The sequence below is a fragment of the Anomaloglossus baeobatrachus genome, chromosome 7 (genome assembly GCF_048569485.1).
Source record: "Anomaloglossus baeobatrachus isolate aAnoBae1 chromosome 7, aAnoBae1.hap1, whole genome shotgun sequence".
In the NCBI taxonomy this organism is placed as follows: Eukaryota; Metazoa; Chordata; class Amphibia; order Anura; family Aromobatidae; genus Anomaloglossus; species Anomaloglossus baeobatrachus.
In genome coordinates this window covers 43346901-43361362 of record NC_134359.1, presented here as the reverse complement: position 1 = coordinate 43361362, position 14462 = coordinate 43346901, and the positions used below count along the sequence as shown (strand labels likewise).

General features: G+C 49.6%; 1 protein-coding gene across 1 annotated transcript in view; it reads left to right on the top strand.

Moving 5' to 3' along the window:
* The window catches only part of PLA2R1 (phospholipase A2 receptor 1), an 86196-nt gene that overhangs the window by 9991 nt on the left and 61743 nt on the right, over nt 1-14462 (top strand). Inside the window, exons 5-8 of the mRNA XM_075318826.1 lie at nt 533-535; nt 9433-9618; nt 11615-11775; nt 13711-13815. Of these exons, the coding sequence (XP_075174941.1) occupies nt 533-535; nt 9433-9618; nt 11615-11775; nt 13711-13815 (455 nt within the window). The remainder of the gene's footprint in view (nt 1-532; nt 536-9432; nt 9619-11614; nt 11776-13710; nt 13816-14462) is intronic.

Here is a 14462-nt window from a genome sequence, read left to right as displayed (position 1 = left end):
GATGCAGCTCCTCTTGGAGGAGTGGGAGGCCGACATGGCGGAGGTCGTAGCGACCGTGCGGAGACGCGATGAAGAGGGAGCTTCGGAAGGGAGGGTGAGTGACCCATGCCCCTGTGCCCCTAGTGGGTCGGTCATCGCGGCCAAGGAACCCGGTCCACGCCCGCTCACCTTGCTACCTCCCCCGCTACCCGTACTGGCCGCCGCGGCCCCGCCACTAGGCCCGCTACCCCCGCAACCAGTAGCGGTACCCTGCATGTCCGCCCAGGTGGATCGACCTGTAGCCGGAGCCCGTGACCGACCGGAAGTGCTACCCTGGAAGGTGCAGAAGCCTGATCCGGAGGCATCGCCCGAAAAACTTCCCGAGCCGGAGCCGATAGGCCGCTCCATGCAGGAGGCCCGGCGGAAGAGGACCCCTGTGCCCATCCCCCACACCACGGCTGAGGTTGCGCCGGGTTGCCGCTGCAGGGCAGCACCCCAGGCCAAGTCACCACGGGACCTTCCACCCAGATTGCCAGTGGTGGGCAGTGTCCAGAAGGTCTCGCGGGGCCCGACCCGTGCGCCGGAGCTCGCAGCAGCTCCGTATTGGGACAGGGAGCTGACACCGCTGGGCCCGGAGATCGCGGAAAGAGAGAGGAAGAAGGCGGAGTTGGTGGCCCGTACGATCCGGGAAAAAGAGAGCCTCCGTCAAGCGACCTTCCGTGTCCGGGGCCCCCTGTATGAAGGGCAGGTGAGGCGGTTTGATGTCCGCCGGGGCTTTGGTTTCATCTATGAACCGGGCCTGGAGGCCGAGGTCTTTATAGCCCGGCGGGATGTTAATGCCCACCTGCCGGAGGAGCATCCCGGCCGCAATTCTGATGCCCGGAGACCTTGTGCAGTATACCCGGCACTGTGGGGAGAGGGGGTGGTTCGCATTGGATGCGAAGCTGAGGGGCAGCCAGGAGGCCCGAGTGTCCACCGCACCTCCTCCCCCAGCCGACTCAGAGGAATCAGAGTGATGGCAGGGGAGTCCCGTTGCAATTGTCCCCTGTTTGGACCACCAGTGTTAAAAGTACTGTTTAAAGTTTTAAAAAAAATGATAAGTGAATGATTAACCGAAGATTTACCTGATTGTCAGCCTGATTGAGACCGGTCGTTGCCGGCACCGTTGTCCCCGTGGGGACTGCTTACAAGTTTTGCATAAGGGACTCCTTATGGACAAGCCTGAGAACTAGCAAGGCAACCACGAACTTGTGGCTTGTAAATAATTATGTTTGTGGCTTTCACCGTTGCCGCCTCCGGAGAGGCAGATTGGAGGAAAGGCCCGCAGTGGAGCAGGCTGGGACCCAGCCATGGCGATCCTCTGGGGGTTTCAGAGGGTTCCCCATGAACGTGGGTCCCCTGAAAAGGACAGAACCTGCTCGGGTAACTTGTGCTGGACTGGGGTCAAGGGGTGCTGCCTGTTTGCTTAGGGGCAGCGTCAGGCCCAGGTTACTTGGGTGGGAGAGAGCGGAAGCCGTTACCGTTGCAACGTTTAAGTAAGAGTACCTCCCGATGTGGGAAGATGTTATTATGCTTGTAATATGTTACCGTTTTATCTTTTCCAGTTTGTGAAAATAAAACCGGTGATGGACGGGCAGCCCGCGGACGGTCTGCATTTTACTAAGGGGGAATGTGGCGCCCTGGACAAGCCAGGGGCCACAGAGAACAACACCTACAGACCCCACACTCCCGGTCAGGCACACCGAAGTCAGACACAAACCCTTGTTGCCTTGCTCCAGGGGCTGATGTCCACACCAGGGGGGTGGGCCAGGCGGTTGGCCCCACCCACCGAGGAGTACACAGTCCTGGAGGCGGGAAAAGGCAGGCAGATGAGTTTTGGAGTAGAGTTGAGAGAGGAGTAAAGTGGCGGTTAAGCAGCCTGAAGTTGGTCTGGGTGTGTGGCCCGGACGGATCAGCAAGGTTGGCAGACGGTGGTGACCGTCTGCAGGAGTGGCCTATTGGAGCTAACCGTAAGGACCGTGGACAGGCGGTGGCCCGGCGGTACCGGACCGGTACGCAAAGAGAAGCCAGCACCATCCGGCAGGGGCTTACGGACCCCAACAAGGCTAGGAGTCGCCGTGAATTTGTCAAATCCGTTAGCGAAGGGAACCTCCTGGGTTTCCCAGCAGCCAAGTCCCGACAGAAGGCAATCGTCCAACCGAGAGAGGGAAACACAGTCACCTCCAAGGCTAAAGTTCCCAGGGCCAGAGCCTGCGGGCAAAAGGGGCTCCTCCAGCACCCATCCAAGCTGGAGAGCGGGTTACCGGTGAGAACCCATTGGAACCGTTACACTACATAGGTGCAGGGAAAGGCAGTCACCATCAACCTGCCGGGAGAAACAACACCGCAGCCGTCTATGGGACCCGTCCATCCAGCCGTGTGTTTTACCGAGAACTGTTCCTCATCATTGGCTGAGTGAGTACCACCGTGCCGTGCGGCACAGCGCTGCCCCCGCGACCCTGCACCTCACCAGGCCCCGTAACCCGCCTGCCATCCATCCCTACTCCATCACCAGGCCCCGGGACAACCAACCCCTACCCACGGAGCGGAGAACTAACATCAAAGCTGCTCCCTGTCACTGCTCCCAGGATCCCCGTCCAGAGCAGCGGTGGTGTCACCAATATCACCACAACCGTGGGTGGCGTCACGGACAATATCTAATCCCCACAATCAAACCCCCCTTTTTACTCACGGGCGAGGAACGCCGCTCGAGTCCCCGGGATCCGGCCCACCGCTCGAGCCACCACCGAGCAGCAGCAGCCGGACCCGAGCAGTGGGAGAGCGCAGCGTCCCCTCCTCCGCCCGCGACAAACACACCAGGGAAGAAAGACAAACAGGGAAAACACCAAGACTGTAGCCACGATAGCAACTTCAGCAGAGGGTTTCAAACAGCTCCTTTCACTTCCTGGCCAAGCATCCAAATGGCAAAGAAAATAACCAGCACCCTCTGCTGGTATCAGAGGGTATATAAAGGGACTGTGAGTGGTCCCAAACCGGAATACCTGAACTGGTAATTAACCTGCTTGTTAGCAAGGAATACTGACATTAACCCCACACCTGCCAAAAGTAAGGAGATAGGTATATGTTTAACCCCTTAAGGACGAAGCCAGTTTTGTACTTAATGACCAGGCCATTTTTTGCAATTCTGACCAGTGTCACTTTATGAGGTCATAACTCTGGAACGCTTCAACGGATCCCGGTGATTCTGACATTGTTTTTTCGTGACATATTGTACTTCATGATAGTTATAAATTTAGAACGATATTTTTTGCTTTTATTTGTGAAAAAATCAGAAATTTGATGAAAATTTTGAAAATTTTGCAATTTTCAAACTTTTAATTTTTATGCCCTTAACCCAGAGAGTTATGTCACACAAAACAGTTAATAAATAACATTTCCCACATGTCTACTTTACATTAGCGCAATTTCTGAAACAAAATGTTTTGGGGTTAGGAAGTTAGAAGGGGTCAAAGTTCATCAGCAATTTCCCATTTTTTCAACAAAATTCACAAAACCATTTTTTTAGGGACCACATCACATTTGAAGTGACTTTGAGAGGCCTAAGTGACAGAAAATACCTAAAAGTGACACCATTCTCAAAACAGCACCCCTCAAAGTACTCAAAACCACATCCAAGAAGTTTATTAACCCTTCAGGTGCTTCACAGGAACTAAAGCAAAGTGGAATGAAAAAAAGCAAAAAATAAAATTTTACCTAAAATGTTGCTCTACCCCAAATTTATTCACTTTTAGAAGAAATAACACAACAAAATGAACCCCAAAACTTGTTACCCACTTTCTTATGAACGCGCCAATACCCCACATGTGGTCAGAAACCTTTGTTTGGACAAATGGGAGGGCTCGGAACAGAAGGAGCAATATTTGAATTTTGGAAAGCAAATTTGGCTGAAATAGATTGCGGGCACCATGTTGCATTTACATGTCCGCCAAGGTACCTAAACAGCAGAAACCCCTCACAAGTGACACCATTTTGGAAACTAGACCCCTCAAGGATTCTATCTAGGGGTATAGTGAGCATTTTAGATCCACAGGTACTTCACAGATTTTGATAACGTTACGTTGTCACATTGAAAATTTTCATTTTTTTCTCAAAAATGTTGCTTTAGCATCAATTTTTTCACTTTTTCAAGAGGTAATTCCAAAAATGTGACCCCAATGTTTGTTACCCACTTTTTTATGAGCGCGGTGATACCTCACTTGTGGTCTGAAACCTTTGTTTGGAGAAATGGGAGGGCTTGGAACGGAAGGAGCAATATTTGAATTTTGGAAAGGAAATTTGGCTGAAAAAGATTGCGGGCACCATGTCGCATTTGGAGGACCCCTAAGGTACGTAAACAGCAAAAAAACACCACAAGTGACCCCATATTGGAAACTAGGCCCCTCAAGGAATTTATCTTGATGTTTGGTGAGTACCCTGAACCCCCAGGTGCTTTACAGAAGTTTATAACGTTGAGCCATGAAAATAAAAAAATAAAATTTTACCACAAAATTGTTACTTCAACCAGGTAGCTTTTTTTTTCACAAGGGTAACAGGAAAAAAATCACCATGAAATTTATTGCGCAATTTCTCCTGAGTTTGTTGATATCTTGTATGTGGTGGAAATCAACTGTTTGGGCACACTACAGGGCTCAGAAGAGAAGGAGTGCAATTTGACTGCAAAATTGGCTGGAATCAATAGCGGACGCCATGTTGCATTAGGAGAACCCCTGAGGTGCCTAAGCAGTGGAGGTCCCCCACAAGTGACCCCATTCTGGAAATAAGACCCCTCAAGGCTTTAATCTAGGTGTATATTGAGCATTTTGAATCCACGAATACTTCACAGAATTTGATAAGCTTAGGTTGCCATATTGAAATTTTCATTTTTTTCACAAAAATGTTGATTTAGCGACACATTTTTCACTTTTTCAAGAGGCAACAACAAAACGTGTACCCCACAGGTTGTTATCTAATTTCTTGTGAGCGCAGGGATACCACACATGTGGCCAAAAACCTTTGTTTGGATAAATGGGAGGGCTTGGAATGGAAGGAGCACCATTTGAATTTTGGAAAAGTTGAAGTAAATTGCGCGCACCATGTCACATTAGCAGGGCCCCTTGGGCACCTATACATCAGAAACCCCCCACAAGTGACCTCATTTTGGAAACTGGACCCCTCAAGGATTTTATTCAGGAGTATAGTAAACATTTTGAATCCACAGGTACTTCACAAAACTGTTGCTGTAGCAAAAAATTTCTCACTGTTAAGGGGGCTTTACACGCTGCGACATCGCTAATGCGGAGTCGTTAGGGTCACGGAATTGGTGACGCACATCCGGCCGCATTAGCGATGTTGCTGCGTGTGACACCGATGAGCGATTTTGCATCGTTGCAAAAACGTGCAAAATCGCTCATCGGTGACATGGGGGTCCATTCTCGATTATCGTTACTGCAGCAGTAACGATGTAGTTCGTCGCTCCTGCGGCAGCACACATCGCTATGTGTGACGCCGCAGGAACGAGGAAGCTCCCCTTACCTGCCTCCCGGCCGCTATGAGGAAGGAAGGAGGTGGGCGGGATGTTCCGGCCACTCATCTCCTCCCCTCCGCTTCTATTGGGCGGCCGCTCAGTGACGTCACTGTGACGCCACACGGACCGCCCCCTTAGAAAGGAGGCGGTTTGCCGGTCACAGCGACGTCGCCGGGCAGGTAAGTATGTGTGACGCATCTGCGCGATGTTGTGCGGCACGGGCAGCGATTGCCCGTGCCGCACAACAGATGGGGGCGGGTACCCACGCTAGCGATATCGGGACCGATATCGCAGCGTGTAAAGTAGCCTTTAGGCTATGTGGCCATGATCCAGCGACACGGCGTCTAGTACCCAGTGTCAGCCTCCTGCAGAAATGTGAGTGTTGTCCATGGGAGAACGCAGCTGCCCATGCCCACGATTTGGGTTCAGGCTGCTGTGGACTTTAGTTCTATTCTACCTGCAAAGAACACTCATCTCCGCAGCATAAATTGACATCCTGAGGCTCGGGAAGCTGCGCCACAGGTCGATTTATGCTGCGGAGCAAAGAAACACAGTGGGCACGGGATTTCTAAAAATCCTGCCACTGTGCTTCTACTGCACAACGCAGCGTTATGGACGCAGGGAAAACACTCTGCGCCCAAAACGTTGCAAACCCTGATTGTGGGCACACAGCGTAAAATGCTACAATGGATGAATGGATAGATGTCAAACATATATAACGTCCCACCCCCCTGCATATTCTAAGCTGGCGCCCTTTAGTGCCTTTCATGTGACACTAAAGGATGCCTAGCCTTGTATTTAGCCCAAAAAAAAAAAAAGAATTAAAATAAATGACGTGGGGTCCCCCCTATTTTTGATAGCCAGCTAGGGTAAAGCAGACAGCTGTAGCCTGCAAACCACAGCTGACAGCTTCATCTTGTCTGGTGATCAATTTGGAGGGCTCCCCAAGCTGTTTTTTTTTTTTTTAATTATTTATAAATAAATAATTAAAAAAAACAAACAAACATGGGGTCCCCCCAAATTAGATCACCAGCCAAGGTGAAGCTGACAGCTGGGGTCTGGTATTCTCAGGATGGGAAGAGCCACGGTTATTGGACTCTTCCCAGCCTAAAAATAGCAGGCCGCAGCCGCCCCAGAAGTGGCGCATCCATTAGATGCGCCAATTCTGGCGCTTCGCCCCAGCTCATCCCGCGCCCTGGTGCGTTGGCTAACGGGGTAATGAATGGGGTTGATACCAGGTGTGTAATGTCACCTGGCATCAAGCCCAGCAATTAGTTATGTCACGGCGTCTATCAGATACCCGACATAACTAATTGACAGTAATAAAAAAAAAATTGACAACAAAAAAAAATTTATTTGAAAAAACACTCCCCCAAACATTCCCTGATTGACCAATTTATTGAAAAAAAAAAAAAAAAATCCACAATAATCCATTTGGATGTCCCACGTCGCCTCTGGACCTTCTAGAATATGGGGGACACGTTCAGGGAACGTATCCCCCATTTTCTAGGAGGGCAGACCCTCCATTTGAGGAGAGTGGGTGCAAAGAATCTGCACCCACCCTCCCTGGGTCACAGCTGCAGAGTGCGAGCAGCCAGCGTCCTGAACACAGGAAGCTGTCATCTGCTCGGCACATGTGACCGGAGTCTGCAGAGAAGGAGCCGGAGGAGGGAGCCGCGGGGGATCAGAGCTGCGACAGGTATGTATGACACCGGGGGACACCGGGGAACACCAGGGGGGGGTAGGGGAGATCCCGGCAGGGCCTGGGGAGCAGGTTTCTGTCGTATGTGTTATGGCACATACGACAGAAACCATAGGAACAGTGGAAATGCGGCCGGCGCGCTGCTGTGATTGCCGGTGCGCGCGGCCATCTTGGATTTTCGGGAGGGGGTTGGGGGTCGGGGGGGGCACTTTGGGGACACCGGGGGACCGGAGGGAACCGGGAAAAAGATTTATCTCCCATCTGGCATGTTTGATCATGCCAGATGGGAGATAAATCATTTTTTACCGGCGCGGTCATTTACTATAACTTGATGATCGGTATACGGTGTATACCGGTCATCAGGTGAGCGGGGACCGGAAAAACCGGCCCGAATCATGATCTCCAGGGTCTCAGCTACCCCCGGCAGCTGAGACCCCGGAAATTTTCTGACTCTGGGGGGCGCTAGACCCTTTTTTCCGACCGCCGTTAAAAAGCGGCGGATCGGAAAAAGTACCCTTATTTACCGCCGTTAAAAGGCGTATCGGCGGTCGTAAAGGGGTTAATATTGAGAGTCAAGAATGGAAAATGACTCTCGAGTCCTGAATCTGTCACTAGTCTCATAATACAGAGAGACGACCGTGACAGTTGGATAGACAAAGATTGGTCCAGAGACCACGCAGGCAATGCCATCATGAAGAGGTCTTCACGAGTTTGTGAAAGTGTCTCAGAAGTCATTTTTAAACACGGCACCCCCAGGTCATATGTTTCTTGGGCTACTGTGAGCATCATATGTGTCCTAAACATGCTCCCATGGCCTGCAGTATCTCCTGACTTGTCTCCCATCCATCACATCTGAGTCATCATTGATGGACAATTGCACAGGGAGCTGCCAGCAGCGGATCTTGATGATTTTTCCCAAGAACTTTCATTGGAGTAGAACATTTCTCAGACGTCCATTAACAACCTCATTGACAGCAGCTAAGGCTGTAAGTGTGGGCATTTATGGTCATATGCAACACTAAATAAACATATATCCATCCTGTGATCTCCGCAACTTCACGACTTTTCCTCCTTGGTGTTGTAACTTTAATCATTGAGAAGTTTATATAAAGATATTAGTACTTATTAATGATGGGGGAGTGTGCTCACCACTGAGCAATACTCGATCAATCATCGGGGTGCTCAAGTACGCTTTGTGCTCTGCGGGTGCTCGGATGTGTCATTCATGAAACATCTCACACAAAGCACAGGCTCGCTTCGCTAAATAATGCAAGCCGGCTTCCCTGTGAGAGCCACTTGCAGTCTCTGAATGACTCTCAGAGGGGGTAAAAACAAGGTTTTCAGATGTAATGTGTCCAAAATAAACCCTCCCCCGGAAATGATCTGTTTACGGCTGTCTGTATATGGGCAGAGAGCTGCACTGCCCAATCATTGACTTCCACTATACTCGTTACGCGAGTTGAGCGTCCAAGCATCTGACCGGCTCGACTTGAGTAAAAAGCACCCGAGCATCGTAGTGTTCAATCGTCATTTCGAGTACCGAGCATTGTACTTCTCGCCCATCATTAGTACTTATAAATGTGACGCTAGTTACTACTCACAGATAAGCCATGAGACAGGGTAGTCAAACGTTCCGGGGTCAGATACCAAGAGAGCACGTTGTGAACGTAAGGGAAAGCAAAGGTGTAGTCAGATCATGGTCGAGGGTCAGAATACCAAGAGGACAGAGGATCAAAGCAAAGGGGCAAGGCAAAAGGGTGGTCAGAACAAGTCCAAAGTCTGGCAGCAATAGATTAAAACACACAGCACCGATAAATGAGGCCAACATGCACCGAATAGAAAATGCAATGACTACCAATGACCTGGGGCTTACTGCTCAGCTAAGTAGCTGGCAATCACTCAGAACTCGAAACACCTGAAGAAGGTCAGGACCTCCCGGTCTCAGATTGGATAGCGGCTGACCTGTCAATCAACATACTGACAGCTCACCATGCCCCTGCACCCGATTGGACGACTGGGCTGCCACTCACCAAACTGACAGCTCAGCACCGCCCAGATTCCATGGTGCTGCAAAACTGTCACTCACTGCATCCAAGACACATTGAGCGGAGGAATCATGACAATAAATGTCTGAAATGACTCTAAAATGATCTGTTGTTCCCTCTGCATTTCATGCCTGATATATAAGAAACCTGGAAGTTTTACCCCACGCAGTGTGAGCCTGATTGGATCCCTTACAACCAGCGCTGTACGAAACTCCAGAAAGACTTCAGCTGGTCTGAAGCATCTGCTGCCTGTCACTCTGATGGAGGAGAATTAATGAGCGTGAACTCACTGGCAGATGTGGAATTTCTAGTTCATCTCCTTCATCATGGTGAGGATTTAACCATCTTTTCATTTTTTTTATCCTTTATTTATGTAGCACTGATATTCCATAACTCTGCACAGATAAATCATTGCTGCATGTGTCCATAAAAAATGTTGGATGTGTAAAGAGGTGGCACAGGAGGCGCTGTAGTCGTGGTCAGGGTCTCAGGTGACCTCCCCCCCCGGCCCCTGTTACAGATGATCGGACCTGTGAACATCTCGGCTTCGTCCTCTTACGTTTCGGGGTAACCTCGTCTCTTCTTTCTTCTTTACATTTGGGAACAATCAGGAGATGACACAGACGGTTTCTCTTTTTCTCAACACAACTTTTACTGAAACTTTTGAAGATGGTAGACTTCACATACAAGATACATTCCCTTTTAGAATTCTGCCACTTAATCGGTTACTTTTAGTTTCATTTCTCTTTATCTACAACTTTCTGTTTCCTTTTTCTTTATCTCTCGTCCTGTGCCCTCTAGCACTACGCTGTACTTCTTATGGCTGCCCTCTGTTACCAGCTGTCTCGCTCTCTCTCGTCCTGGTGCCCGATGGAACCCACAGATCACCCTCCGTCACCCAGCAAGCCACCGACAACAGAGCTGCTCGTAGGAGGGATTGGTCCACCGATGACACCACACAACCTACCCCTTAGGCGGGCTTTGCACTTTGCAAGCCGATGCTGCGATGTCGCACGCGATAGTCCCCGCCCCCGTCGCAGGTACGATATCTTGTGATAGCTGGCGTAGCGAAAATTATCGCTACGGCAGCTTCACATGCACTCACCTGCCCTGCGACTGTCGCTCTGGCCGGCAAACCACCTCCTTCCTAAGGGGGCGGGTCGTGCGGCGTCATAGCGACGTCACACGGCAGGCGGCCAATAGCGGCGGAGGGGCGGAGATGAGCAAGATGTAAACATCCCGCCCACCTCCTCCTTCCGCATAGCAGCCGGCGGCAGGTAAGGAGATGTTCCTCACTCCTGCGGCTTCATACACAGCGATGTGTGCAGCCGCAGGAGCGAGGAACTACATCGTACCTGTCGCTGCAGCATAATTATGAAAAAGTCGGAGCCTGCAACGATGATACGATAACGACGCTTTTGCGCTCATTAATCGTATCATCTAGCATTTACACACTACGATCTCGAAAGTGACGCCGGAAGTGCGTCACTTTCGATTTGACCCCACCGACATCGCACGTGCGATGTTGCAATGTGCAAAGCCGCCCTTAGGCAGACATCTCTTCTATCTGTCAATACTTCCCACTTTCCAGGGATCTAGTGCCCACAACTCCTCCCAGGGGTGAAACCCATATTGTACACCTGGTGCACCTGCGGTGACAATGCAGTCGAACTACCCAGCCCTACTGCACTTCACCAGCCCTATCTATCCAGCAACTTCCCCAGCTCTGCTGTATCTGTGAACCGCTCTGCCAACTCTGCATCTAACATCACACTTAAAACATATGACCGTACACTATATCCATTGCTATAATCTATTCCGGGCACTAGTTGGCTTTGGCGCACTCACTACATACTCATATAAGATAACAGCATAAAATCTTCCAAGTATTAAATTACAACTAATAAGAACATTTCGGCCAGGGTCTTCAGGGGGAGGAATTCTCCAACCACCTCCTTACAGATGCATGATTTTTCTTTTAATTGCCGTCCAGAGAGCACAAACCTATTATAGTCTACGGGGCTGTTCACATGTCTGTACTTTTTTGCGGACTAAGTATCCCCCAAAAAAATCATGGAGACATGTCCGTTTTTTATCAGCTCATGGATAGACATCAGCCGTACAAGTCTGGGTCCCAGACAGCACACGGATGGCATCAATGAGCAGTCCATGAGTAAAATTGCAATGTATAGGAGAAGCTTTGTAGGTTATTTATTTTTCCATACGTGAAACACCCTGATGACACTCGTACCAATGTTTTGCAAATATGAAATATCACTGATGTCTGAATGAGGCTGAAGTTCTAACTCTTTTTCGTTATTCCAGAGAATGTAAGTGAAGCCTGGATTGGACTGAGCTCTAAAAATAGGGATCCAGTTCAGTTTCAATGGTCGGATGGCTCCACAGTGACCTTCACCGCGTGGCAGAGACATGAACCCAACATCAGCCGAGAGGGCAGTGACCTCTGTGTGTCGGCACAAACAGCTGTAAGATAATATTTGGGGGTTTTCTGTTGTTTTTTTTTTGTTTGCTTTCAGAAGTTCCTGTTTTAGTGTAATATACTCTACATAGGTTCTTGAAATGTTTCAAAAGTTGATACCAATTGTTGTAGTATGGTATAAGGCTGGGCGGGTATGGGAACAGTGTAACTTCTCCCACCACACTCTCCCATTCACAGCATGCCCACCACACTCTCCCATTCACAACATGCCCACCACACTCTCCCATTCACAACATGCCATCCACACTCTCCCATTCACAACATGCCCACCACACTCTCCCATTCACAGCATGCCCACCACACTCTCCCATTCACAACATGCCATCCACACTCTCCCATTCACAACATGCCCACCACACTCTCCCATTCACAGCATGCCCACCACACTCTCCCATTCACAGCATGCCCACCACACTCTCCCATTCACAACATGCCATCCACACTCTCCCATTCACAACATGCCCACCACACTCTCCCATTCACAGCATGCCCACCACACTCTCCCATGTCACAGAGCATGCCCACCATACTATCCCATGTCAAAGAGCATCCCCACCACACTCTCCCATGTCACTTAGCATGCCCACCACACTCTCCCATGTCACATAGCATGCCCACCACACTCTCCCATGTCACATAGCATGCCCACCACACTCTCCCATGTCACATAGCATGCCCACCACACTCTCCCATGTCACAGAGCATGCCCACCATACTCTACCATGTCACAGAGCATGCCCACCATACTCTCCCATGTCACAGAGCATGCCCACCATACTATCCCATGTCAAAGAGCATCCCCACCACACTCTCCCATGTCACATAGCATGCCCACCACACTCTCCCATGTCACTTAGCATGCCCACCACACTCTCCCATGTCACAGAGCATGCCCACCATACTCTCCCATGTCACAGAGCATGCCCACCGCACTCTCCCATGTCACAGAGTATGCCAACTGCACTCTCCCATGTCACAGAGCATGCCCACCATACTATCCCATGTCACAGAGCATGCCCACCACACTCTCCCATGTCACAGAGCATGCCCACCATACTCTCCCATGTCACAGAGCATGCCCACCGCACTCTCCCATGTCACAGAGCATGCCCACCACACTCTCCCATGTCACAGAGCATGCCCACCACACTCTCCCATGTCACAGAGCATGCCCACCATACTATCCCATGTCACAGAGCATGCCCACCACACTCTCCCATGTCACAGAGCATGCCCACCACACTCTCCCATGTCACAGAGCATGCCCGCCACCACACTCTCCCATGTCACAGAGCATGCCCAACGCACTCTCTCATGTTGCATCAATAAGACATTTTTGTCATAGTTTTCTTACGTAAAACACTCCGGTGGAATTTTTGCAATGTCGTTACCCTCCTGTAATATGATGGTGCTATACAAGCAAAACATAATAATAATGACGGTTTCCTATAAGATCTTTTTTGGTCCTTGGACTTAGTGCGGGAGGTTTCTCGATACAAGAAATACCTTTTCGATCAGCTCGGTGTAATCAATGAGCATATGTGCCAAATTTGTACTACAAAAGGGTCAAATTCCAGTCCCCAGGGCAATGCAGTATGCGGTTGCTAGTTTTCAGTATGAGGGAAGGGGGAAGGGAACTTTTTTGAACTTTCCAGTTTTTTTGTAAACTATGACAAAACTAGGGAAGAGACAACCTCAGTACACACTACAGGACTTAATTTTCATTTTATTATGCGTCTTTAACAGAAAAGCTGCCGAATTATTTCCGGACAGGCAGTCAGGGTTATAGCGCACCTCAGCACATACCATTCAGCATTTTGGAATAGGTGGATCATGACCCCTTCAGGTTGCTAACATGTATAAATATAACTAATGCAATATAATGTATAAATAGAAACAAATCTTTTTTTGTTTTATTTAGGATGGAAACTGGAAAGTGAGACCTTGCAAAGGTAAACTGTTCTCAGTCTGTAAGAAAACCGGTCTATTGAAGGCAAGAGACGCTACTGATGAAGAATGTGCAGAGGTAAATTCATAAGCAAATATTTCATCCAGGAAATCTGATTTATGATGAAAGACAGATGTACCTATGACCCTGTCAAATAAAACATAGATAATCTCATGGTTTACTCATTGCCCTGACATCCGCGTGGAAGGAAAGCTCAGCTATTCTGTGCTCAGCTCTGCTATAGATGCAGAGGGGAATCACATGAATCACCAGTGAAATGTGCAGTTTGTAAATAGTTATAGCCACTACATTCAACATGGTCACCTCATCCATATAAATATAAATTTCACATGTTAAGATCTATCTGTATTAGTAAGCACACAAGGGAGCAGATGAAGGGACCTGCAGCACTGAGGAGAAGCAGGGTGCTAAGGGAACAGAGCAAGGAACCTGCAGCACTGAGGAGAAGCAGGGTGCTAAGGGAGCAGAGCGAGGAATCTGCAATACTGAGGAGAAGCAGGGTGCTAGGGCAGCAGAGGGAGGGACCTGCAGCAGTGAAGAGAAGCAGGGTGCTAAGGGAGCAGAGGGAAGGATCTGCAGCACTGAGGAGAAGCAGAGTGCTAGGGGAGTAGAGGAAGGGACTTGCAGCACTGAGGAGAAGCAGAGTGCTAAAGGAGCAGCGGGAGGGACCTGCAGCACTGAGATGAAGCAAGGAGTTAAAGGAG